At 38.5% G+C, this 24002-nt stretch overlaps 7 protein-coding genes across 10 annotated transcripts in view; 3 read left to right on the forward strand and 4 right to left on the reverse strand.

Moving 5' to 3' along the window:
- LOC105273918 (uncharacterized) overlaps positions 1-833 on the reverse strand; it is a 12795-nt gene extending 11962 nt beyond the window's left edge. The window contains exon 1 of the mRNA XM_011316647.1: positions 777-833. The gene's annotated coding sequence lies outside the window, so the exon portion shown is untranslated. The remainder of the gene's footprint in view (positions 1-776) is intronic.
- The window catches only part of LOC105265273 (pickpocket protein 28), an 8833-nt gene extending 6796 nt beyond the window's left edge, over positions 1-2037 (forward strand). The window contains exon 13 of the mRNA XM_011302681.1: positions 1490-2037. The gene's annotated coding sequence lies outside the window, so the exon portion shown is untranslated. The remainder of the gene's footprint in view (positions 1-1489) is intronic.
- LOC105273902 (zinc finger protein 83) lies at positions 874-9183 on the reverse strand. 3 transcript variants are annotated; one of them, XM_011316617.1, is made up of 11 exons: positions 9009-9183; positions 8150-8356; positions 7529-7616; positions 7124-7348; positions 6004-6637; positions 5566-5658; positions 5273-5359; positions 4401-4556; positions 3807-4110; positions 3385-3709; positions 874-2105 (listed from the first exon to the last, which is right to left on the reverse strand). In XM_011316617.1, coding segments are annotated over exons 2-11 (1953 nt in total). In that variant the 5' UTR covers positions 8152-8356; positions 9009-9183; the 3' UTR covers positions 874-2066. The 3 variants fall into 3 exon arrangements, with proteins under 3 accessions (XP_011314919.1, XP_011314936.1, XP_011314927.1); XM_011316634.1 differs by lacking the exon at positions 7529-7616 and having other exon boundaries at positions 874-3709; XM_011316625.1 differs by lacking the exon at positions 5273-5359 and having other exon boundaries at positions 874-3709.
- Positions 9184-11560: 2377 nt separating this feature from the next.
- LOC105273929 (uncharacterized) lies at positions 11561-16532 on the forward strand. The gene is made up of 5 exons (XM_011316669.1): positions 11561-13614; positions 14166-14368; positions 14452-14805; positions 15311-15391; positions 15451-16532. The coding sequence occupies exons 1-5, from the start codon at positions 11970-11972 to the stop codon at positions 15655-15657; spliced, it is 2490 nt and encodes an 829-aa protein (XP_011314971.1). The 5' UTR covers positions 11561-11969; the 3' UTR covers positions 15658-16532.
- Positions 16533-17647: 1115 nt separating this feature from the next.
- LOC105273944 (WD repeat-containing protein 91) lies at positions 17648-20785 on the forward strand. Its single transcript, XM_011316695.1, has 6 exons — positions 17648-17948; positions 18009-18273; positions 18404-18519; positions 18831-19018; positions 19079-20162; positions 20499-20785. The coding sequence occupies exons 1-6, from the start codon at positions 17829-17831 to the stop codon at positions 20646-20648; spliced, it is 1923 nt and encodes a 640-aa protein (XP_011314997.1). The 5' UTR covers positions 17648-17828; the 3' UTR covers positions 20649-20785.
- On the reverse strand, positions 20760-22322 carry Spt3 (Transcription initiation protein Spt3). The gene is made up of 4 exons (XM_011316682.1): positions 22149-22322; positions 21674-21892; positions 21115-21590; positions 20760-20980 (listed from the first exon to the last, which is right to left on the reverse strand). Exons 1-4 carry the CDS (start codon positions 22195-22197, stop codon positions 20843-20845), a joined length of 882 nt encoding a protein of 293 aa, XP_011314984.1. The 5' UTR covers positions 22198-22322; the 3' UTR covers positions 20760-20842.
- A 193-nt stretch (positions 22323-22515) lies between these two features.
- Csl4 (exosome component 1 Csl4) lies at positions 22516-23969 on the reverse strand. 2 transcript variants are annotated; one of them, XM_011316740.1, is made up of 6 exons: positions 23878-23969; positions 23677-23792; positions 23345-23369; positions 23043-23275; positions 22822-22903; positions 22516-22702 (listed from the first exon to the last, which is right to left on the reverse strand). In XM_011316740.1, exons 1-6 carry the CDS (start codon positions 23912-23914, stop codon positions 22587-22589), a joined length of 609 nt encoding a protein of 202 aa, XP_011315042.1. In that variant the 5' UTR covers positions 23915-23969; the 3' UTR covers positions 22516-22586. The 2 variants fall into 2 exon arrangements, with proteins under 2 accessions (XP_011315042.1, XP_011315050.1); XM_011316748.1 differs by lacking the exon at positions 23345-23369 and having other exon boundaries at positions 23043-23291.
- Positions 23970-24002: the final 33 nt, after the last annotated feature.

Consider the following 24002-nt stretch of genomic DNA (forward strand, 5'->3'; position numbering starts at 1 on the left):
AAAGAAAAAATTGGAATTATTTAAAAAAAAAATGAATGACGGCGGGATCGAACCCGGACCGTCGGCGTGCTAGCCAAGCACGTTACCGCTAGGATAACGCATAATTACAATAATATTATTGCATTAGGAGTATATATTTAGCAAAAGTATCGTTTTAAAAAATTGCTAATTTTTCAATTTCACTGGATATCTTCCCGATTTTCAAAAATTCAGTTTTTAAACGATATTGCCAACGATTAGCCATTTATAAAAAAAAAATTGGAATTATTTTGAAAAAAAAAAAAGAATGATGCTGGTATCGAACCCAAGCGGTCCGCGTGCCAGTCAAGCGCATTGCCGAGTAGACAACGCGCTCACTATAAAACTATAATTTTATTAGTGGTATATCTTCAACATATTGAATAATTTATTCCATTGAAATTCTATAAGATGTGGTTTCCCCCTTCCGCACGTTCTACAGTCGGCTAAATTTCAGTTAAATACATAAAAAACAAAAAGCATTCACACCGCAGAAAATAAAATTCACCCCGTTGACTTGATGGACACCCCAGGAGAGGGTTTTTTGATTTAAGGTTAATTGAATTTGGTTAAGGGGGTCACATGGGGGTAAAAAATTGAAGTTACTCTTAGAAATATAAACAATATATATAATATATATAAAGAAATAAATTAAATTTCAAATTTTTAAATAATTCGCACCGACGTTCATAATTGCAATCTGTTGCGATAAAAAAAATAGTTGAATATTATTACTTAAATAAAACCGGTCTTCTTACCTTCTGAGAGAATCGAAGGTTCCATCTTCTGCATTAATTAATTGACGAATAATTGAATCGGCAGAAATTGGCAAGAGTAATCAACAAACACATGATGTAAAAAATTGAAATGTCTCACGAGACATATTTATTAATATCTAATTCCTTATATATCGTGTGTGCTAATTGGGTTGTGTTACTTTTCTCAAGTAATCCGTTGCTCCCCCAGCCCTCATCTAGACGAAGTAATTAGTATGGTACACGTACGTATCCCCCAAACTCCTACTCTATATTGACAGTAAATAAATCTAAATATTACAGAGGTTGTCGAATGTTTTTTTTTCATACAAAAATTTTCTGGTTATCGTGTATTAGTTGGACACACCAATGAATAAACGCTGTTAAACTCATACTCATTAAGCTCCAACATGTACAATAAGTCAAGACTTGCCTGAATAATCAACAGAAGAAAAAAACAATAGTTATAATGTATTTATAATATATATCATTCTTTCATATATAAATTCTAGGACTAAAAATCGATTTTCGGTATCGCAAAAATAAATCAGCTTGGATAGTGCTCGCAAAAAATTCTTGCACATATTATTTATTCATTCACTTAATTTATTACGTTTAACCTCTTGCCAATAAAAAATATTTAAACACTATCCGCGATGCCAGAGAATTCAATTAATTCTAAACTTAGGCTAATTGTTTTTTTTTCTTTATCATAGGTACATCTGAGTTTGTACGCTGTACAATAGTTAACGGGTTACCACAAATTTATAATAAAAAAGGGGACAAATGAAACTCTGTAGGTCTACCATTCCAATTGGCCTCCGGGGATCAAGATTTTTATTCCCCATGACTCACTGAGTATCTTGTACAGAACAAACACTCAAATCCCTATACGTCTCCCATTTATTTCTCGCGTTGACTGATAAATCAACATTTGGGTGAGAAGAAAAATCAATTTTCAAGAAGCAAACGAATGAATAATGGAAAATTTTAATCAATTCAATTTAAAGTTGGCAGGTCAGGTTCTCTTACGCAACTGTAGGAAGACAATTCATTACAATTATCAGATAATTAAAAAATTCACAGATATTTACAAGTGGAATTCGTAAGACGAGGCTGACCATTAGGGAACAAAAAAAATCAATGAAAAAATATGTTTTATTGAGTATGCAGAGCCTGACCTACCAAATAATTTTCACAGGGGATTGATTCAATAGCGATATAAACTTCTTGTCAGTGAACGCAGTCAAAATAGAATAGAAAATAAACTAAATAGTAAAAAAAGCGTGTCATTCAGCCTCTGGAACTCCACTTTGCTGCTTCAGGTGCCCACTAAATCACAATAATAAATTCACTTAAGATGTTTTTTTAAAAACTGATTTGACGATTTCAATAGGCAGAATAAAATGTATTGAAACATTGATAGATAAATTGTATCTAATCTAATCCGAAATACTGTAGCAGGTATTATGACCGTATTTACGTTCAGAAGGAAATATAACGTAACAGTTTTACAATAAACATTAATTTACAAAATGAATAAATGATCTTGTGTTTGAAATTCTTAAAAAAAACTTTGTGTATCACTAGAGTGATGGAAGAGAAAAATTAACAGAAGGGAATTTAAATCCATGCAAAATCCTGAAGATAAAACGACTCAATAATAACAGGTGCATTGTGTTGTGACGAGTGAATGAAAAATTTCATTAGAAAAAGCTGCACCATAACTCTTGTCTTCGTGCCCCAAAAAAAACAATTTTCATAAACAGTACTTTGATTCGCGTCCATTTCCCCGCCTATCGAGACACTCACTACGAGAATAAAAATATATAATCAATCATTACAAATGTCTCAACAATTTGTTACTCCTGAATAGCAAATTATTGATTAAAGCGGATACTAGTTACATGAAATAAGAATTTTTTTAATGGGACATAATAACGATCAATCACGACCGCTCTGTTTACAATTGTTGGAAAGAAAGAAAAAAATAATGTATCGACGTTTTATATGCATAATTACTCTAATCAGCTATTCACTATTACAAACTATTCTTTCTATAGTATATAACTGATATTCGTAATATAGTATTCGGCCTTAAAATTATAAAACAGATTAGTCTGCCTGTTCGATACTCATTTATCGTTTCTGCAGTATCAATTATCATTCATAACTTCGTCAACTTCTTCACAGACAAGATGTTAATGTTCATTAAATTCGAATCACCACGTCATCAACTCTCGAACAAACTGGTGATTTTTCATAATCATTATCATTAGTTTTTTTTTTCATTAATCCGTGTAAAGCGTATTTTAAAAAATGTCTATCGTCGGCACAGGTCGTTAAAATTATTTATTATTCAAACAAGTTGAACCTTGTTCCACAGATATAACACACACCATACGATGGTGAATGACGAAGAAAAAGAAAAATAAAGAGTTAAAGAAAGGGAGGAAAAATAATGAAATAGTATCTCCCGAATTTGTTGTCTCGATGGAGAACAAAGATAATAAACTCTCTCGTTTGTTATTCAGCACAGCATTTGGCATGTGTCCTCTTCTCAACTGTCAAATCATTTAGGCTCTGGAAAAGTAACTTGGCATTTGTATACCTCATCTAGCATCACTGCCTGTCCCTGGCCCTGGCTTACAGTGACTGGTGTTGTTGCATTCACAACGACTACCTGTGGCTGGCCAGGTTGCGTCTGCTGCTGTGGCTGTGGCTGCTGCTGGGCCTGCTGTGACTGCTGGGGATTACTCGTGTTTGGCTGCTGCTGCTGCTGCTGCTGTTGCTGTGGATTACTCGTATTTGGCTGTTGCGAGTTACTCGCACTATTGGCATTCTGATTTCTCGCCGTTTGTCCATACTTTTCGTGAATTGCACGATGCCGTTTTAGGGCAAAACGATCCGAAAATCCTATTTCACAAATATCGCATCTGGAAAATATCCACATTTTTATTTTATTAAATCATTCAAATTATCCATGTTTATTACGACAGATTCTCATTGGATTTCATAAAAAATAATAATTACCTATGAGGTTTCTCCCCAGTGTGGACTTTAGCATGATTTTTTAAGTGAGTTGCCTGATTGAAAGCCGACCCACAGGTGTTACACCTGTAAGGCTTTTCACCAGTATGAATTCTACGATGATTCCACAGTGTCGAGTGTCTCGCAAATGTTTTCTCACAGACTTCGCATTGATAGGGACGCTCACCCGAGTGTATGCGCTCGTGATTCTTTAAGTGTGGGCTCTGTGAAAATTGCATACCACACACGCTACACTTGAATGGTTTTTCGCCAGTGTGCACGCGTCCATGATTCTTCAAGTAAGCAGCTGGAATGTCAAGTCCGATTTTTTAGTAAAAAATTTTAAAACCCATTTTTGTTTAACAACGTAATATAACGGAACAATTTTTAATGAGGGTCCATTTTACCCCAGTTGTCCATACTACTCCAGGCTTTCATACATATTTTTTTTAGGATTAAAAATGGAATGGAATTTTAGTGAAAATCAATTTTTTGTAAATTATGGATAAAAAAAAAATGTGATATTAAAGAATTGAAATGAAAATTTTGACTTCAAAGATTTGAAGTTGAAATTTAATAATAAATAGTTGTACGTACCCTTCGCAAAGGCCAAACCACAGACTTCGCACTTGAACGGTTTATCCCCAGAGTGGAGTCTCTTGTGTGACCAGAGCGATGAGTAGCGTGAAAATGTTCCATCACAAACGTTACAGTGAAACGGCTTCTCCGGCTGGTTCTGGTTTTGCTTGCCGCCTGCAATGACAAATCGCACCGAAGTGTTAGTTTTCCTCAAGGGCCAGTTCTACAAACATCATTAACGTGATATCCATCTCAATAACGTGAGATAAATCACGATGCTTTTGTCATTCAACTGAAATTTCGAGTCTCACTGGTTTGTGCTAGTCTGTGGCCCGTGCTCTGATGGATGTTAATGATTAAAAAAAAAAGTCCACATTTTGCTGTACACTAAATATGAAAATGCTCTGATGCGTCGATATGTGAGGATGAATTTTCAACATTTATAAAACTGTCCCTTAGGGGAGATTTCTTTTCGCTTAATCGTCCTTACATTTAGATGCCGACAGTTCTATACTTCCTTATCATCATCGAGACGAATTCATCTATCTCGATCAATTATTGAACTAGCAAAACTACGGGAACATGCATGTGTTTATTTCACAATTGAATCATTCAAAATACTCTCGAAATTTCTCCGAACGTATCAATTTGAGGGGAAACAACCGTGATTTTTCAAAATCGTCACAGGCCAGTAGAATTAAATTTTTTATACAGAAAAGGAGAATTTCGAAATGGGGGAAATCAACAATAAACAGAAGTTAAATCAGAACTGTCATCATCTAAAACCAGGGGGATTTCTTTATCACATACACCAGCGAGTAATGAATGATAATGAAAATAAGATGATGGAAATCCCCCCGATTCCTTGGCTGTGATTTTGTCCGACTTACTTCCTATGATGATGCGGCCTGTTGCCTTGCAGCCGCCACACTTCGCAAGGGAACTCAGTCCAGAATCTAGTTTTTCGTCGTCTTTACCTATCATACATCACCCGATGTACGATCATGACAGCAATGAAATGACAATATGATCGAAAGGATGCAAGTGATAATAGTCAGTGAAAAAATGTCAGTCTCATTAATTAAATTATCGGGAAATCCCTTCGCTCTGTGTGAGATTAGTGAAATTATCGATTGTGACATTTTTTCATATTGTCCCCGAAATGAATGAGAGTAAAACCTACCAATGAAAATGATTCCCGTTCCATTGCATTTGTGGCACTTGGTTACACTAGTGACGCCCCTTCGTTTGACAGGATGATGGCCAGGCTTGATTGCTAAATAAAAAAATTTTTATTATTATCGACGACTGTAGAATAATTCATTTGAGGGGCATCACTCACTTTGAAATCTATCAGAAGGGTAGTATCAAATTAAAAAATGAAATTTCGATATTTTAACGAATTGAAATGTACATCAAATATTATTTACTGCTATGCGAAATATTGGTTTTAATTGGTCAGATTTTCAAAAAACTTTCTAAAATAAAATTCTTTAAGTAGGGATTGATATTGAAACCTACACTTTTCGAAATAAATCGATATCGAAGGAAATGCTGAACCCGATTTATGTCAGTTGCCACTGATTCATTGAACCCCCGAATTAAAAAATTACCAACTCACCCTTTTTGACTTTAGTAGGATGATGTTCACAGGGGTCTTCACTCCCACACTCCTCACACACTTGGACCTTAGGCTTCTGATGCATATTAGTCTTGTGACTCTTCAATTCCCCAGGTAATGCAAAACAAGCACCACAAGCATCGCACGTGTACGGTCGTTCAGGTGTTGTTGCTACAGTGACAGTCGTTGGTGCCTGTACGACAACCTGTTGAGGCTGTTGTAAATTGCTAGGTGTCGAATTGTGGAGTCTCTTGTGATGATTTAACAGACTTAAATGTCCAAAGACCAGGCCACATATGTCACACTTGAAAGTTGCAGCATTTGTTGCTGCTGCTAGACTCATTTGATTTAGCAGTGTATTGTAACCAACTGGCTGTACATCAAAACGATAACAGCCTTTGTCATCGGTTGTTATAGCACCAATCGTGCTCACTGTGTTTGTTTGTACCTTCTGCAGCATATTGACATTGTAGTAAAAGGGAAATTCAGCTGTTGTTGCTTGTTGCTGGGGTTTCTCCTCTTTTTTTTCGGTTACATATTGCATTTGTTGGCCTTGCTGCTGGGTCTGTTGCCCCTGAGCAGGCTGTTGCTGCTGGATTTGCTGAGGATCGAACATTGTCGCCTGCTGTTGAGGCTGTAACATTAAATATTTCATTAATTAAATAATTCTACCAATCCAATGGATTCTAAGAATATCCACAATTAAATTCAATGAGGAAATATTTAAAAAATTCAGGAATAACTGCAATTTTTACTTTCACCCTTTTATCCTTTTGTTCAATGGAAACCGTTGAAAAACCGCGAAAAAGCTTCTGGGAGTCCAAATAATCTTAATCGTCCCCTTATAAGAAGCAATGGAATTTTTTTTATAAATTCTTTAATTGATTCTAAATAAATTGAGAAAGCCTTCAATTATACCGAGATGCCAATCATTCCAATTTCCCTCCAAAACTGTCTTTCCATCTTCTCAAAATACTTTTTACTATTTAAAAATAAATTAATCTCAGAATAACATCTTTATGCTAATGTTTTCAAGTGCTTCACCGTGAAATAGAAAATACTCTGAGAAATAAAAAGAGAATAATTTTTTAAGATGTTGGAAAATTGTCGATTAAATTACCTGGCGCTGCTCAGCGTAACCGGAGTTACTTTGCTCAGTTTGCGTAAAACTATTAGTCTGCTCCGTTTGAGTAAACATGGAACACTTTACTGGCTGATCGACCTGTTGACTCTGTTGATTCGGTATCTTAATGAGATTGCGCTGATATCGATGATGCTGTCCCTGCTGGAGATGGCTCTGATCCTCAGTGGGCTCTATCCGCAGTGAGTCGTCCTTTCCAACGTGCTGCACAGAGAATAATTAATTACTATGAGGCCAATAGCCTCCCTTCAAAAGAAAAAAAATTGAAAAAAAAATTGAAATTCCTAAAATGGGATATCGACAGAATCAGTAGGTGATCGTCCCTTTGTTTAAACTCTACATTATTGTTCTTCTTTTCTCTTGCTTGGGGCGCGAGGCGCATACCTGCTGTATTTGATCAGGACGGGTTGCGTTCAACCAGACCACGTTGTTACCATTTGATTCTAGGGCCATTGATGCGCTGCCTTTGATCCTGCGCAATCAATGGACATCAATTATACAAAATAAAAAGAAATTAAATTTTCTCGATTTGTCACTTGTGATGGGGACATACGTGTACAGCAGTGAGTGATGCATGATTAAATCGTTTGTTTAATAGCTACTAAACTCGTTTGACCATTGAACATCATAAAATACCGAATTTCTCCTCTAGAAATTTATAGGTATAACCCATACATACGACAAAATGGCAAAAAAACCATAAACAGGTGTTGCATTATTTCCCCCGAAAAAAAATCTCTCCCTGATCAAAAGCCACGCCGCAGAGGCTCCAGTATAAAAGAACAACAAAAAAGATAATCATTGGGAGGCAAAAAAAATTTATCCCACACGCGAAAGAGGCGCGACCCAGCGGCAAAAACCGCCGAAAACATTAACTCCTTTACTACAAAAAACGTCGACGATGATAACGGAGAAAAAAAAATCTGAGATATGGAGATGTGACGAGATGTACAAAAAATAAGGAAGAAAAAAAAATAAATGATGAAATACGTGTTGATTACTCACATGTGATAACTTCTACGAAGCCTTTACGATCTCCATGTCCGGCTTGGTAGACCCGGATGATCGTGAAGTTGCCATGACGGCGGCGGTGGTACTCGTTACTCGTTACTCGTTGCTCTGGCACACGACTACTTCAAACTCTTGTTCAGTACCAAATCCAATCACGTCCCATCAATTCCCCAAAAATAATTCCCACTGTGACAATCACCTCTGACGATCCACATAAAAACAGACGAAAAAAGAAAAAAAAAGGGGGGTTGAAAAAAAATGAGCTAATTGCAGGACGCAAGTGGAGAGCAAAGGTCAGCCGCCCGTGAGGCCTCAATCGGTGGAAAAATTTATTGAATCATGATGAAAAAACTGTCCTCGACGCAAATTATTCGATATATACCGCGAGCTCTCGTAAAAAAAAATGTGAAAACCCTGGATATCTTGTGGATTTTGGTGTGCTCATGTAGGTGAAGTGGTTTCTGCGGCTTCTGTCTCCCTTTTTTCTCACTCCACGTCGCCTCACTCCCTCCGTTCATAAACAGTCCTTGCCCAGGGTCTCCAAAATCATTGGCAAACGGTTAAAATTCTCGTATGAATGGTAATAAAAAAAAAACGACAAACGGTAAACCCGATGAATTATTGAACGCTCGATTGGTCGGATCAAATGGCAAATGTGATAAATTAATTTGGTAGCTCGGTGCGGCGTCAACAAACCCAACGACGGCCATTACACGCGCAACAAGGATGACAATGGTCGACAAAAGCCAGGGAAAAATGTAGCATACGATCCCGACAGACAGTCAAACTCTTGCACGATTATACAATCCTTACTTATCCCCTCAAATAATAATCCAGATGCAGCATTAATTACCGGATTGCACGATTAACACACTTTATCCGTTGTCTCTTTGCCTTGTCTACTTGTTCTCCTCTTTCGTTGCCTCGCACTCGCCTACAAGGCGTCTCGCTCTTTTAACGTTTTAAACCCGTCTTTTTTTCTCACACACGCCGTTGCGGGATGGACGAACGCGACAACGAGAGAGTCCGCTTCCTCCGGGACTCTAGAATACTCCCGTCAAGGTCGATCGACCAGGAGTGGTGGAGCTCGTACACGAATTTCCACCAATTGGATGCCGCCGTTTATTTTTTTTTTAATGGTGATGGTGGCGCCCGGCCGGTACCATCAACACTCTCAACGGCCTCAACCCCGGAGACGCCTCGCGCGCGGGCGTCTCACCCGGGGAATCATCATTTACGCTCGTACAACGGATTCTACCTCCTTTCTTCATTTTCTCTATCTTTATCTGCGCCATTCAAAAATTAGTCGTGTAGTCGGCGAATATAATATTGTTGATGGAATAAATGTTTAAAATTTTAATTGTTCATTGTCGTTATGATAAGTTTTGTAATGAGAGTTTTTTTTTGAAAATCGCGCCTTTTTCGCGGTTTTTGACGGAATTTTGAGGTTTTAATTGGGGAATTCGAATGGCAATTTTTAATTAACGGGTGATTGGGGGAAAATTGATGGGATTCCTTCAAAATTTGGAGAGTCGGAAATGGAATTATATATTCTCTGAGGTTCCATAATTTTTTTGATGACATTATTATGGATTTCCCACGAGAAAATGCCTGGAAAATTTAATAGAAATATTGCAAGACACTTACCACACGGACTTTAAATGATATTTTTTAACAGAGTAATTTATCAATATAAACAATTCTAAAATTGAAATGAATCAAAAAAATAACTGCAAGCAAACGTTTCAACGAACGTATTTGAAATGGAAGTAGGGAAATCCGGAGCTTGCAAATAAATCCGAACGTGTGCAAATAATTGGTAATGATTATTGTAATGTTATGGCGCCATCGACGCAACACGCAGGCGATGAATAAAAATAAATAAACAGAAAATTGATTGAGTCCAGGGGTTGACGAACGGGTTGAGAAGTCGCGCGCAGTCGTGGAAAATTGGGCGGGCGAGATTTGAAAAGTACCCCCCGAAGATTATCCTCATACCTCAGTCGACGTCGCGACGCCAAAGCGACACAATCTCGTTCCGTTTTCTCCCTCATAAACCTGGGGAATCCGTTCTGCCAGATTCCCCGTCCCATTGACAAGACATTCGACAATTTTCTACAGAATTTTTGTGGAGTAATATGGAGGGGTCAACACCGTCGAGAAGGAAAAATAATTAAACCCTGATACCAATTGGAGTTAAAACGGTGGAAAATGTCGGAGTCACCGAAGCCGAAGAGGCAGAGACCTAGACCGAAGATAACTCTTCCGGTTCCTGGACAATATGCCCATTATCCTCAGACTCCTGTCGGGTACATGGCCACACCGTATGGCCAAACACCGGTCCCCCCAACTCCTGGCTCCAACCAGCCACAAGTTATGTACTATAATAAAGCCAGTGAATTTGTTTTCGCTCAAATCAAGGGTATCAAGGACTTCACGAAATCTGGGTTGAGTGTAGGAGAAAAAAGTGCGTTTTGGCTGTACGAAAAAGTAAGGAATGTCAACCAAAATCAATCAAGTGATCACCAAATAAATTATTGATGTTCCCCAAATCATGTCTCAAATTCGTGTCATTTTCATGATTTTTATTATGAATTTTTATTTTATCTCAGATCACGATCAGCGAGTTGAACAGAATTTGAATTCTATTTCTTTAATATTCCTATCCCTATTAAATATTTCCTATATTTAAATTGTTATTTATCATACTGTGTGCCTCTCACCGAAGGTTTGCTCCCACCGCAATAATTTCTATGCCCCAGGTGAGTTCCTGGAGTAAACGATGGTTCACCCATATATTCCTGGTGGTGGTGGTCTTCCTGTACAGCATAGCCGGTGCCTTCCTCTTCATCTACATCGAGGGTGGTCAGGAAACAAAACTGGAGCGGACAATTCACCAGGATAGGTGCGCCCATTGCCATTGTTTGCAATCAACCCCTGCAACAATAATCTCATAAAATCATCATCAATGTAATAATTCCTCAGGAATGAAACCGTCTTCGAGATCCGGGATTTGTGTGAGAATAAAGTAATCTTCAATCAGCGAGATCTCTGGCATGGCCAGGTGGCCAATAAAATCGAAGACTACGAGAGCAAATTACGGGACCACTTCAAATACGGATTTATGAACACGAAGGAAGACCTCTGGACCTTCTGGAACGCAGTCTTCTATTGCGGCACAATTTACACAACGATCGGTAAGTAAAAGAATTTCTCTTCTCTCCTGAAAAAAAAAGTCATTCCTCTCCCTGTCGCGCGCCTAAATATATTCCAAAGCTGAAAGAATCAGTGGAATTCAAATAAAAATCGGCTGATCCCACGCGTTCCACTATTTCGAGAATCAGTGCGACATATTACGTAAGTGAAAATAGAAGTGAAAGATAAAAGCGAGAGATGAGACACGAATTCAGTGTAATTCTGGCCTAGTGACAGCAAGTTATCCGGAATCATGAGTTTCACCCTCGAGTGCGCTGAGAGTAATGGATAATGGATGATTAAGGATAGCAAACTGTTGTTTGACGGCTCTTCATCTAGAATAAACGAACTGTTACTTGAAAGTAATGAGGAGGGTGAGGAATAGGACCTCTCTCGAGAGGGGATGGGTAACAAAATAAGGAGTCGTTGAGATATATAGTGGATGCTGGGTGGAGTGGTGGGAGCTCGAGCTTTATTTTTGTCCGCATAGAAGCATCTCGGTGCGACAACGTTCATGTTCCGTTCAAGTAATTCCTCGGTAACCTAGTGATTCCTCATTTGCCTGGTGCATAAGATAAATATTAGGAAATAGAGGGAAATAGAGGGAAATAAAAGTGTCATGGAGGAGAGTTACGCGGTGCACAGGCGTCGTAAAGCAGCGGCATCAGCGAGGAGACGTGATAAAACTCCGGATGCCGTTCGAGAAGTGGTGGAGGACATCCAGGGGGAGGAGGAGGACGTGGTGGCGAGAGAGGCGAGAGCACGAATTGAACGGATGGTGGAGGATACGGAGCGAATGGAGGCACTTGCCAGTGAGGAGACAGCTGGGGCCAATGGACAGATTGATGACAACAAACCTGAGGAGATTTCTCGACCTGGAGTGACAAGTTCACGGGATGACGATGATTTGGATGATTTTAAAGTGACAGAAAATGTCAGTCATGAAAATAGAATGGAAACTGTTAGACGAGGGAGAGATGCGCCCCGAAGACGTGCCAAACGATCGCAGGAGCGATTGAGCAGCGGTGGATCGAGCGCTGATGATGATAAATCCAGCAAGAGCGAGGCTGAGAGAAATGAGAAGAAGAGGGAGAAGAAGCCGAGGCGACTGAGGAAGGAGTTGTTGCGGAGGGGTGATGAGGGAGTGAGGAAATATTCGAAGAGTGAGGAGCCTATTGCGCCACCACGGGGGGGTCGATCTCTTGGGGAGGAATTGGGAACACGGAAATACTTTTCGGATGAGTCCAGGAAGTCCAGGAGGTCCTGCTCTGGGGAGCGACAGCGGGAGGAGACGGAGGGGAGGAAGGAGAGACAGGAGAGGAAGGAGAGGAAGGGGGTGAAGGAGGTGAAAGAGGTGAAGGAGGTGAAGGAGATTAAAGAACTGGAGGAGGCTGGGGCGGCAGTGGAGGTTTCACAACGCGATGAACAGCCTCGTCAGGATGTGGAGATCTCTCCTCCACGTGTCGTTAAACAGATTATTCCATTGAGCAATGACTCTCTAATTCATGACCTCGAAATTGCCCAGCAGCAGTACCAGAGACGGGAAATTGGTATCCTCGACGTCGGTCTCGACGATTATGTCAGACCCAGGGTCGAGGCCGCTCTCAGGAAGCGGAAAAGGCGTAAAAGTAAACTTGAAGTGGATGGACGTGAAGAAATACGTGAGGAGGGGGAGGTTGAGGGTGTGAAGGACTCGTGGTTGTGGTCGTGGTTTTTTAAATCGAGGAAGAAGGAGAAGGTGGAGGAGAAGCCAGAGGAAAAACTCGAGGAGAAGTTGGAGGAAAAGCCGAAGGAAAAGCCGGAGGAAAAACGAGAGAAGCGGAAGGGCCTGAGAGGCTCACGGTTTCTCGAGTACTTGAGATTATCGTCTGATATCAGGGCTGAGTTCAGGATTTATGTCAGTGAAAACCCCAGGGAAACTGACATCCTGAGGAAACACAGGAACCGCTGTGTTGCAGAACTCGTCCTGATGATTATTTATTGTGGGGTTGGTGCTTTTATTTTTCGATTCACGGAGGGCGCATTCGAGCAGTTTTACAAGTGCGGGGTGAAAAGGGTGAAGCGCGATTTCTTGGATAGCCTGTGGAATTACAGTCATAATTTGAGGGAGGACGACTGGAAGAGTATGGCCAGGAGGAAGCTCAAGGAATTTGAGGAGCAGCTTTATGAGGCGTATGACGCTGGACTGCATACTTACAGTGGACAGAAGACCTGGAGCTTTCTTAATGCTTTTGTTTATTGTCTGACGGTTATCACTACTATCGGTGAGGCCACGATTGTTTGATAACGGAGGGGAATGAAATCAGGGGAATTTTTAGAAAACCTCAAACTCGAGGAAATCTCGAAATCTCAGTAAAAATATATAATTACGTAGACTGTCAACAATTTCTCTTATACCATGAGAAACTAGTGGGAACTGTTAAATTAGAATAAATTGTTCCGCGAAAATTGAAGAGGAAAAATCTTCAGGAAAATCCCTCAAATTCCTTATTGTCCATTTTTTTAGAACAATTGGTTTACAATTGGTTACAAATTTTCTCAACATTTTTATGAATTTTTATAGAACAATTGTAGCAGTGGAGTTATTCATTTTTAACTGAAAAATCCCCGAACATGCTCCAATTCTTTATTAATTATTTTTATTTTAAAAAATAATCATTTTAAATAGTAGTATTATCAGATAAAAATCAATTTAATGAATGAATTCATGTTATTAATGTTATTTTGTAAGTGTTTTTAAAAATGTTTTAATGTAAAAATGGTAATTTACTTTTATTAATTTATTGATTGAAAAAAAGGACTTATTGTGTTGCAGGGTACGGTCACATCTACCCGACGACTTCGACAGGACAAGCAATGACGATAATCTACGCAATTTTCGGTATTCCCATGTTCCTAATAATCTTGGCAGATTTCGGTAAGTTGTTCACCAGAGGGATGAAGTTCCTCTGGGCATTTGTGAGACGAGTTTACTACACTGGGAGTTGCCGGAGAGTCCGGAGGACTGCCCCAGTTCAGGTAATCAATTGACCCCTCGTGTCGCCAAGGACGACAGACAAAAAAACCTCGTGAATTCCACCCTCTGGTTATTTTTATTTCAGGAGGTGATGAAGGGAGTTCAATTAGTGTACGATTTTGCGACGTTTCGTCGTCCCTCCCAGATGAATCCAGAGGAGATCGAGGAGATGAGCAGACAAACACCTCAGACCGTTCTCAGTCTCGATGGAAATACACCTCTACCTCAACCCGATACACCGGGTACACCTGCCTTCTCGGCTTTTGAGATTGATGACGAATTCAATCTGCCCATTTCCGTTGCTATAACTCTTCTCCTTGCATATATATTCGTCGGCGCCACTGCGTACAATATTTGGGAGGACTGGAACTTCTTCCAGAGTTTTTACTTCGTTTTTATTTCCATGAGCACCATTGGCTTTGGAGATTTTGTACCAAAGGTGAGGTGATCACTGTTCGGGGCTCTGGGGGGTTCAAATGTGTAGAAAGTACTTAACCGATGCTTCATGCTCTTTTTCATGCTCAATCCTAGATGGTAAGGAGCTCTCAGCTATCTTTAATTTATTACTAGCACTCAAGTTGTAGGTGTAGTTGTAGTTCAGCAATTTTACCCTTGTGTTTACTGTCAAATTCCAGGATTTTTTGAATTCTCAGGGAATATCAGGGAAAATCCTGGATTCTTTTATTCCTAAAATAGAAGGAATATTGTTTTTACACTTATTAATAAATCTCAATTCGCTGCTTCTGAATATCACCAATAATTCGATTTACTGTCCAATTTTTCATGACTACTCCCCCATTTCCCAGCACTTCTTAGTTCAAAGACAAAAAAAAGCATAAATCATGTCTAGCATACGGGAGCGACCTTACGCAAGATTTTCCCATTTCGTAAGAATTATTTCTAGCACTCGAAGTTCTCAACTCGTCTTTTTCTCTGTCCATCAGCACCCTATATACATGATGTGCTCTATAGTCTACCTCGTATTCGGCCTCGCCCTCACGTCGATGTGCATCAACGTTGTCCAGGTAGGGATCCACCACGACATTCTATCCCCTCGATCATTGAACTGGTCAATTAATTTCAGGTGATGCTGTCAGATTCGTTCAAGCAGGCGAGTCAAAAAATAGGTGCCACCATAGGTTTCGAAGTTGCAGTGGACGATGGATCGATACAAACTACTGCACCACCACCGGTTGAAGTCGCTGACGTACACGCAACTATTAGAGAGGATGATGAGTACAAGGACCAGAAGCAAGCACCAAAGGCCAAGGAAGAAGATGTTGAATTGTGAAATAATATCAAATGATAAATAATTCAGCAGCTCTCCCGGCTACTGTGCAATTCGTCCCACAATAATTGACCGAAAATTTAGCGATTTAATAGGTCAAGTCATTAAAAAAAAATTTCATTTAATACATCCGGCAAAAGATCATCTGAATTGAAATCAAATTGGCCTTGATTTCAGTGGAAAATAAAAGAAGAAATCACAAATTTGTGGAAAAAGATCACAAAACAAAATCATTTATAAATAACTGCTTTTGAGAGCATCTCGCGATATTTGTCGATAAAAAATCAATCTCTATTTATGCATTATTATAATAATTGATAATTTAATGAATCATTCATCAAGTTGTTATGTATTTATTTGTTTTTTTTTGTTGTGAATTTGTATTATTTTCAGGTGATGGGACAATTTTGGAGAAATAGGATCGTTGGATTAATTAATATTAGATAGATTAGAGTATTCGTCTAAAGGATGGGAATTCAATAATGAAGTTGTAACAATTCGGTCTCTTTCCTATTTGAGTTCCGGGGAATATCTCTGGATTTAGGGGAGATAGTAAATTTTTTTCACGACCTTTTTTGTAGAGTCAAATGAGGGGAACAAAAAGGTTTCGCGAAAATTTTACAAACAGATATTCCTTGAACGCTCCACTAGAGAGGAAATTCTTCGTTATTGAATTCAACGCGCATTTCATGGTTTTACGAAATAAATCGCGAATAATTAGTGGTCATCACAAGCAAAGCCAACGAGATTTCTCCGCCAATGATTAATATCTTTACTAATTGGAGAAGGCGGAATTCTCAAATGCAATTAAATGCCTATGCTGTCTACTGCAGGGAATGCAAAATCTTGTGCCTTTTAATAAAGAATCCAAAAATGTCTTTCTGCGTGGGAATTTTATTTCCATCATCAGTTACAAATCCCATTCACGTCAATCACCGCGGAGCACTTTCCGGCAAAAATAGCGCGTGGAAACCATTCAAACATGAAGATATCTGTTTTCTTTGTTTATGTACAGGTCTCGATACTTTTGGGTTTAAGAGAGTCGTAAAAGTCTGTTTTTCGTTTTTTCTCTTTTTGGTGTTCAATGATGAAGAGCTTTGGGAGCTTTAGCCTCTGCGGAATCATGGAGGAAAAATATTTTTGCCTGGCAGAAATAATTCCTCATTCTAATGCAGTTAACAGTAAATTCCAAAACATTTTCAGTCCCCTTATGATATCAAATAAGTTCACCCCAAAATTTTTCATTTAATATTCACACCGGATATCTCAGGGCTGCTGAAGAACGGAATTAAATTCCACCTTCTATTACCGAAAACTTAAACGAGATTTTTCGTCTGCGAAATTAGAGTACGTTTCACAGCGAGTATTGACGAAATAATAAAATTCACATTTGACACGATTGGCTGTAGAAATGGAAATTTTCTTAAGGATGTTCTACACCTCTTCTGACGAAATTCTCGTTTTTTTTCTGACAAATTTATTAAATATTAAATTATTACCAGTGGATAATGACAAAATACAAAAACGTATTTTATTTTTTTTGCGTAAAGCCCATCGATAATTTCCCAGAAAAATTTTAAAAGCTGAATTTTATCGGAATGAAATTATTATTGTTCGATTTTTCAAGTTTTTTACAAATTTCTGAGAAACGTTTGATAAAATTGACGCTAAAAAATATTCCGTTTGTACGTTGTATTATTATTCAATATCTCACGAAATATCACCACTGTGGAATAATTTTTTTGTTCTCAATAAAATTTCGCGAATATTCGCAAAACTTTACCAGACATTTGTAAAATGAAACGTCATTGAATGATGATAAAACCTATAAGCGATGTATTTTTCCATGTCCATCTGATCCAGATTTTCCCATAAATTAAAAAAAGTGTATGAAAAATTAAAAGATAGTGGAACTCTTTAAACGCAGCGTTCTGACGTCAGACTTACTGCAGTGGCGTATGATGTGAGAGAGTGATAAAGAGTAACAGAGAGAGATGGAATGACGATCAAGTGGTGGTGGGTTGTTGTCGTTATTGTCGTTGTTGTGGTTGTGTCGTCTCAGTATCAGACAATATGGCACCCATATGACATCAGCATTGTTGTGGAAAGGCTCGGGTACTTTAGTTTTCATTATTTTTATTTGAATTGCTCCAGTATTCAGAGTGAGGTGCAAAATGTCACACGTACAGTACGTCGATGAATTGGTTAAGGAGTATCTGCTGTTCAGAGGGTTCAGTCAAACACTCAAGACATTTGACAATGAGCTGAAAGCCGAGAAGGAGAAGGGATTCAGAGTGAGAATTCAGTCGATCCTCCGGGGGTCGTCGACCGTTTTATAATTGTCGTATTTCTAGGTGGATAAAATTGTCGATCAGCTGATGCAGTACATTTTCACGTTTGATCTCATGTCTCTGAGGGAACTGTGGGGTCATTTGGACACTAGGATGTTCTCACGACTTGAGAATCATTTTACTCCGGCTGTCAGAAAGCTGGAGAATGCTGTTTTGAAGATGTATCTTGTTAATGCCACTGTCAATAATAAACCTGAGAGGATTCAGGAGTTTTTCACAAAGCTCACGCCAGAGCTGCAGGGCCACTCAGAGTGGAAAGACTGGTTCGGTGAATACAGGGTTTTCACATTTATTTTTATATTTTTATGATAAACTCACGGATATTTCTTAGATCATCCTCGAGTTTCGTTGATGGTGTAGTTTTAGGTGTTGTTCTCATTTATCGTCTTTTATTGTAGCTTATCCATTCATAAAAAATCCTGAGGACAATCCGATATATTCTGTACACTTCAGCAAGCAGTGGCAGGATACTATGCTTGTATCCCTCCATAACTTCTTGGCTACGATATTTCAAGTGAGTTCAGGGAATTACGAGTGAAATTTCAAGGAAAAACCCCTGAAATTTTTTACTATTAATTTTTAATAGGAAATTGTAAATCTGGAAAAATGTTTATCTGATTTTTCAAGGGAATGAAAATTTAATTGAATTTTAAATTATCGCAATGGTGTTTAAAAATTGAAACTATTGTTTAAATATGTATAATTATTTGTTATAAAACTCTGAGTTGGGTTGAACTTTGAAGTTTGAATTAACTGTTAAGGAGATTAGATGAAATAATTGTTTCAACGCTATGTTAATTAATAATTAATTAATCTGGATGACAGTGTATGCCTCAACCGACATTGCTCACAATCGACGAGGATTCCAACAAGTTGAAACGTCTGCAAGAGGAGAACGAAGCCCTGAAGCAATGTTTGAGTGAATCAACAAAAATTGAGAGTATTTCCGATGTCAACCCTGGCTCTACTCCTCACCATCCACCAATCATGGATGACTTCTATATAATTGCTCAGTAAGGAATGCGCCATAAACAACATTCACAGATAAACTAATGTACAAACTTCTCCTGTAGAGAATCGCCGTTGATGGAGAATCCCAAGACTCTGAGGAGTCTAATAAAAAACATAGGAGGAGGTTCTAGTCCTATTCTTCACCGTAAATCTCTGTCGAGTGCGAAAAAAAATGGTGATGACATAACGTCAACAAAAAGACCGAATACCAAAGGTCGTGTCAATTCCTTAAGTAAGGGAGAGCTCGTCAGTAAACGGAGCATGAGTTGTGATTCGAGATTAACGAGAAAGAGAGACTCGTCAGTTGATCCTGCAATTGAAAGGAAAACCAAAGACAAGATTGAGTCGAGTTATATTTTACTCAGTCAAGAAGAATACACAGAGCACAAAACGTCAATAATACAATGTAAAAGTAATGCCTCTGGATCTTACGTGGCTACTGGAGATGCTGATGGCATCATCAAGGTCTGGACGCCGATACCATCACCAAAAACCGTCGCGACATTCACATCAACTACCTTGACCTCAAACAAAGCAGTGACATCCCTCGACTGGATATCAAAGAACGAGCGTTACTTCCTCCACGGCGATAACAACGGATCAATCCAACTCCACGACACTCGAGACTGCAAGACTCTCTGGGAAATTCAACACGAGGGCTCCAGAATTGTCACCCTTCTCTGCAATCCCACAGATTCAACATTCGTCTGCTCTCTGTCTGATCCCACGGAGGGCAAACTCCTACTCTACGACTTGAAGACAAAAAAATTGGAAAGAACACTGCCAATGGATGGTAACGTGACAGCCCTCTGCTCAGCCTTCAATCACAATGGACAATTGCTCATAACTGGTCTCTCCAACGGAAATATATTGATCCACGATCTCAGGAGAAACGAGATAATAGATAATTTGAGTTGCCACTCGAGTCCAGTGATAGATATCGAGCTTATAAATGACTACACGAATATCTGCGCTCAGAGCGAGGAAGGAAAACTCTGCCAGAGGAGTCTCAATCAAACGGGCAAAGTCATGTGGGAGACCAAAATTAAAATCGAGAAAAATGCTGTACATGGGAAACTGTTTACCTTTGATCAGAGTGGAACTCATATGTTACTCTGTACACAGAATGGTGGCAACATATATAAGGTATTGAGTTATCTTTCTCCTCAATTCACTTGGGGAAATGAAAATTTAATATGGGCTGCTTATTAAATTCCCAAATCAAATTTAATACGTCTGAATAATCAGAGATTTACTTCCTATTTTCGAGACATTCGGTCGAAAATTGAAGTTTAATAAAAGTGAATTCCTGGTAAAAAATCTTTTTCAAATATTGAGCTAAAAATGGAATCTTGATAGTCTTTAGGAGTTCTCTACTTGGAAGGGAAATTAATTTGGAATTTTTTTTCTCTCAATGTTATTTTCCCTCCCAATCGTTTACTCAACTGTGAATAACTGAGTAAATTGATTTTTTTTATGCAGATGCCTCCAGGGACTCAGGCAAAAGTCCTTGAGCTTGGGGGACACAAGGGAACTCTGTGCTGCGACTGGTCGACAGCTAATCAATCTGGCACCTGCATCACAGGTGGAGCCGAGGGTAAGGCTAGAGTATCGACGTTACTCTCTCCATGATACAGGAATAAAATGAGCATGTGTATAAATTCCTGAACATTTGAGGGAAACTGCGCTTTAATTTTTAAGGAGATGAAGATTTTAGGGGTACTGAATTGTAGATATGTCACATAATGTAATAAAAATTTGTATTGAAAGTACTTGGAAGTTATTGGCGGAAGGGATGTGTCGTGGGAGATTTTGCTGGATCTGGTCTAGATGGCGAGGAACTTGGGATGTGATTTGGGCGTTGACCAGCGGTTGAAAGGGCCTGTTTTGTCCAGCTGGGGGGACCAGTAGCGTCTTAGGGCCTCGTTTATCTCAGCTGGAGTCACTGGCTTCATCGATGCTCCCTAGAATTAATTGTAAGACCGAAATTTAATTCATAATATAAAATATGATTTAAAGAAAACAAAAAGTACATCCAAATGAACTTTAAGTTCAAATCAATTCAAATCGATTCATGATTGATCCTTAATGAATTTACCTTGCCGTGCTGATAAGGTTTATAAGTCGCAGGATTACAATATCCCAGTCTCAGTCTATCCAACGCATCCCCATGTATTTTAGTTTGGTCATGCCTCACCAAGAAAGCAAAATCCATGATCTGTGCCACTGTCTCATAAGCAAAATATCCCAACACTGTATACGCCTGTTTGGAAATCTTCAGGTCTCCCTCTGTTGCTATCCAGCTCCCAAATTTGTGATTATATTTATTGGCGAAAGAGGCTGATCTTGCGGTGCTGTACTCCATGTAACGAACGGCATCGAGCCTTCGTGACAGCATTTCAGCGCGTAGGTCTCGTGCTTTTTTCACATGGTCGATTGTCGTGGTGTTACTAGGGCTCTCAATATTACTCAAGAATTGGTGGAAACGTTTATCGAATTTTACTTCATTGCGGTCTTCATTAGGCGAGGAGAACAGGTTGGAGTCGAGTGCTTTCTTCACGGCTGATTTGAATTCTGGGAAGAACAGAAAATAACAGTCACTTTTCCTGACCATTAACCATTACAAACATTTTTTTTTATTCCCATATTTTACTTACGAAGATATTTCAACACCCGATGCAATTTGACTTTATCCCGTCGAAGAAGAAATAGAAAGTCCTGCTCCTCAACAACATCTGATTTTCTCCTGTCAGCTACTCTGCATGCCTCATAAACAATACTCTTCATCTGCTTCTGCACAACATCATTTATTATCGTGGCTGATTCTATCAACGGCTCTGACGAATCACCAAAGCCGTACATCATTCTCCTGATTTCTGAAATGAAATAAAGAATCCTTATGTACTGGAAGTTTATGCAAAATGGATGCTTCATACATTTTTCTATTGTCTTTCTTTGCACAATATTCCTAATTCAGGAATAAATAGATCAATCCTAAGAAATCTATTCTTCATTACAGACAGAAAGGAGTGCAAAGAAAAATATTCTATTTTGTTATTATTGTTGCCTCTTATTATTGCCTTTCCTTTCAAATAGGATTGAGATCCTAACCTCAGGAGTGAAAAATCCTACCTGTTATGTAGTTCGAGGCCTCACATTTCCAGTCACTTATTTCACTCATTTTCGTAACGATTCAGATGATAATTTATGATTGTTCATAATTATATTTCTCAAGGACAGAGCATTCCTTGCAGATATTAGACAGTTTCACAGTTGTTATTATAACATGTGTGTTTTGAGGACAGGCGCCATTGTTATTTATTCTTTACGGTTGTTTTCTTTAGGACGACAGAATATTAATTCAAAAGGTCTAATTCTGCTCTGTAAAGTACAAATAATAATTTATGTGTACGAAACCTCTTGACCTGAAATATACGTTTTCTCGTCTGCGAAGTGGAAAATGATTTTATTTTATTGAGTAAAAAAAAACTCATAGGAATAGGGAGCAAATATCTTAAAAATATTTATTCAGTTTCAATACACGTAGCATCATTTGCATTAAGAGATATTTCATCCCATTTCATTGAGTACATGTTCAGGAACGACTTTTGCCACTTTTCTGAATTCTTTAGTGAGTGTTTTTGGGCACTGCATCTCCGTCCAGCTAATCGGGACCATAGAAACACCTGGAAAAAATTATTACGGTTCTTTAATCACTTGATATGAAAATTGATTAATGGACATTGTTATAAAATGTGGAAGATGATGCGGTTATGCTTTCTCCTCTATTCACTTTCATACGAACCTTCTTCACTATGAGCCACAACAACTCCCAATTCATCTTCAGTAGTACTCAAAGAATAAGTGTGAGCCTCAGTCATGGGCATCTGATCAAGAATAATAAGGAATTATCATAATCAAGAATTAATTTTTCCACCTGGAATGAGAAATCGCTGAGACAAGAAAAAAAATTCATGACTCATTACATATTCCTTTTGTTATTTTATGAAGAATAAAAAAGGATACAACTCGGGCTAGTATTATGTCCCCAGGTCTAAACGACTTGTACATCTCCACCCTGTCCTTTTCAGTGGCCCTAACATCTTCTTTCCTCAATATTCCTCTGTACGTCCTCGTCAAGACGGTATCCCCAATGCATTTCATAATGCATTTGCAAAATCTCTGATTTACCAGAGTTACCATTGCTGTCACGATATCCCCAGGAGCTGGCACAATACTCTGCTCAGTTGTGCCATGTACTATTATCGTTTTTGTCTTAAATTGTTGAAAAATGAGAAAAAAAAACTTAAAATTTGAGATTAAATTACCTGGATAGTGAGTGAACGCGACTTCCTAGCGGAAAATTTCTCAATACAAAAATCATTTTAATAGGTTTGTCCCTGTATTTCTATGTTCTGATTTTGGTCACCAATTGGATATTCTAGTTTCTTTTCCGAAACTCGTACAAAAATTATTCACTCTGCAATGCAATCGAATAGTTTTACGAAGTAATTGGCGAAATGAAATAAAAATTGCAAAGACGGCGATTTGCATTGATTAAATATAATAATTTTTTCAATGAATTCCTGAGCTGAGGATGTTCGAAGAAATATCTTAATATATTGAGTATGATCTATCTTATTTTTACTTATTCATTTACACTTTCATCATTTAATATCTCGACAGTTCCAGCTAACTTGGCATAGATGTATCCAGTTAATTCGTATGTCCCAGGACCAGAAAGACTCGTTTTACTCGCTGGACACAGTCTCTGCCCTGTAAAACCCACAATTTAGGTTAGAACATTTTTCTCGAAAATATTATAAACTGGAAAGTGTGCATTAAATCATCGGTACATCACCAGGAACACAAATAATGGGTTGTTGATTCTCTCCCATGGCTGTACGTAATAACACTTTTTTAATTCACTCACAACAAAATGTTCTTGTCACATGTGTCGATTTGTAAACACAGTGGATGCGTTTG

The sequence above is a fragment of the Fopius arisanus genome, unplaced genomic scaffold (genome assembly GCF_000806365.1).
Source record: "Fopius arisanus strain USDA-PBARC FA_bdor unplaced genomic scaffold, ASM80636v1 scaffold00001, whole genome shotgun sequence".
Classification (NCBI taxonomy): Eukaryota; Metazoa; Arthropoda; class Insecta; order Hymenoptera; family Braconidae; genus Fopius; species Fopius arisanus.

Bases quoted from the DNA above. Each gene is read 5' to 3' on its own strand.
- LOC105273902 (XM_011316617.1), bottom strand. The intron at 4,111-4,400 runs GTACGTACAACT...TTGACATTCCAG, and splicing joins TGGTTTGGCCTTTGCGAAGG to CTGCTTACTTGAAGAATCAT. The intron at 3,710-3,806 runs GTAATTATTATT...GATATTTTCCAG, and splicing joins ACTGGGGAGAAACCTCATAG to ATGCGATATTTGTGAAATAG.
- LOC105273929 (XM_011316669.1), top strand. From the start codon at position 11,970: ATGGAGGAGAGTTACGCGGTGCACAGGCGTCGTAAAGCAGCGGCATCA. The intron at 14,806-15,310 runs GTGAGGTGATCA...TCTGTCCATCAG, and splicing joins TTGGAGATTTTGTACCAAAG to CACCCTATATACATGATGTG. The intron at 15,392-15,450 runs GTAGGGATCCAC...AATTAATTTCAG, and splicing joins TGTGCATCAACGTTGTCCAG to GTGATGCTGTCAGATTCGTT.
- LOC105273944 (XM_011316695.1), top strand. From the start codon at position 17,829: ATGTCACACGTACAGTACGTCGATGAATTGGTTAAGGAGTATCTGCTG. The intron at 18,274-18,403 runs GTGAATACAGGG...CTTTTATTGTAG, and splicing joins AGAGTGGAAAGACTGGTTCG to CTTATCCATTCATAAAAAAT. The intron at 20,163-20,498 runs GTATTGAGTTAT...TTTTTTATGCAG, and splicing joins ATGGTGGCAACATATATAAG to ATGCCTCCAGGGACTCAGGC.
- Spt3 (XM_011316682.1), bottom strand. From the start codon at position 22,197: ATGAGTGAAATAAGTGACTGGAAATGTGAGGCCTCGAACTACATAACA. The intron at 21,893-22,148 runs GTAGGATTTTTC...ATTTCATTTCAG, and splicing joins GGCCTCGAACTACATAACAG to AAATCAGGAGAATGATGTAC. The intron at 20,981-21,114 runs GTAAATTCATTA...AATTAATTCTAG, and splicing joins AACCTTATCAGCACGGCAAG to GGAGCATCGATGAAGCCAGT.
- Csl4 (XM_011316740.1), bottom strand. From the start codon at position 23,914: ATGGGAGAGAATCAACAACCCATTATTTGTGTTCCTG. The intron at 23,793-23,877 runs GTGATGTACCGA...TGGGTTTTACAG, and splicing joins ACCCATTATTTGTGTTCCTG to GGCAGAGACTGTGTCCAGCG. The intron at 23,370-23,676 runs GTAAATGAATAA...ATTTTCCGCTAG, and splicing joins AGATATTAAATGATGAAAGT to GAAGTCGCGTTCACTCACTA.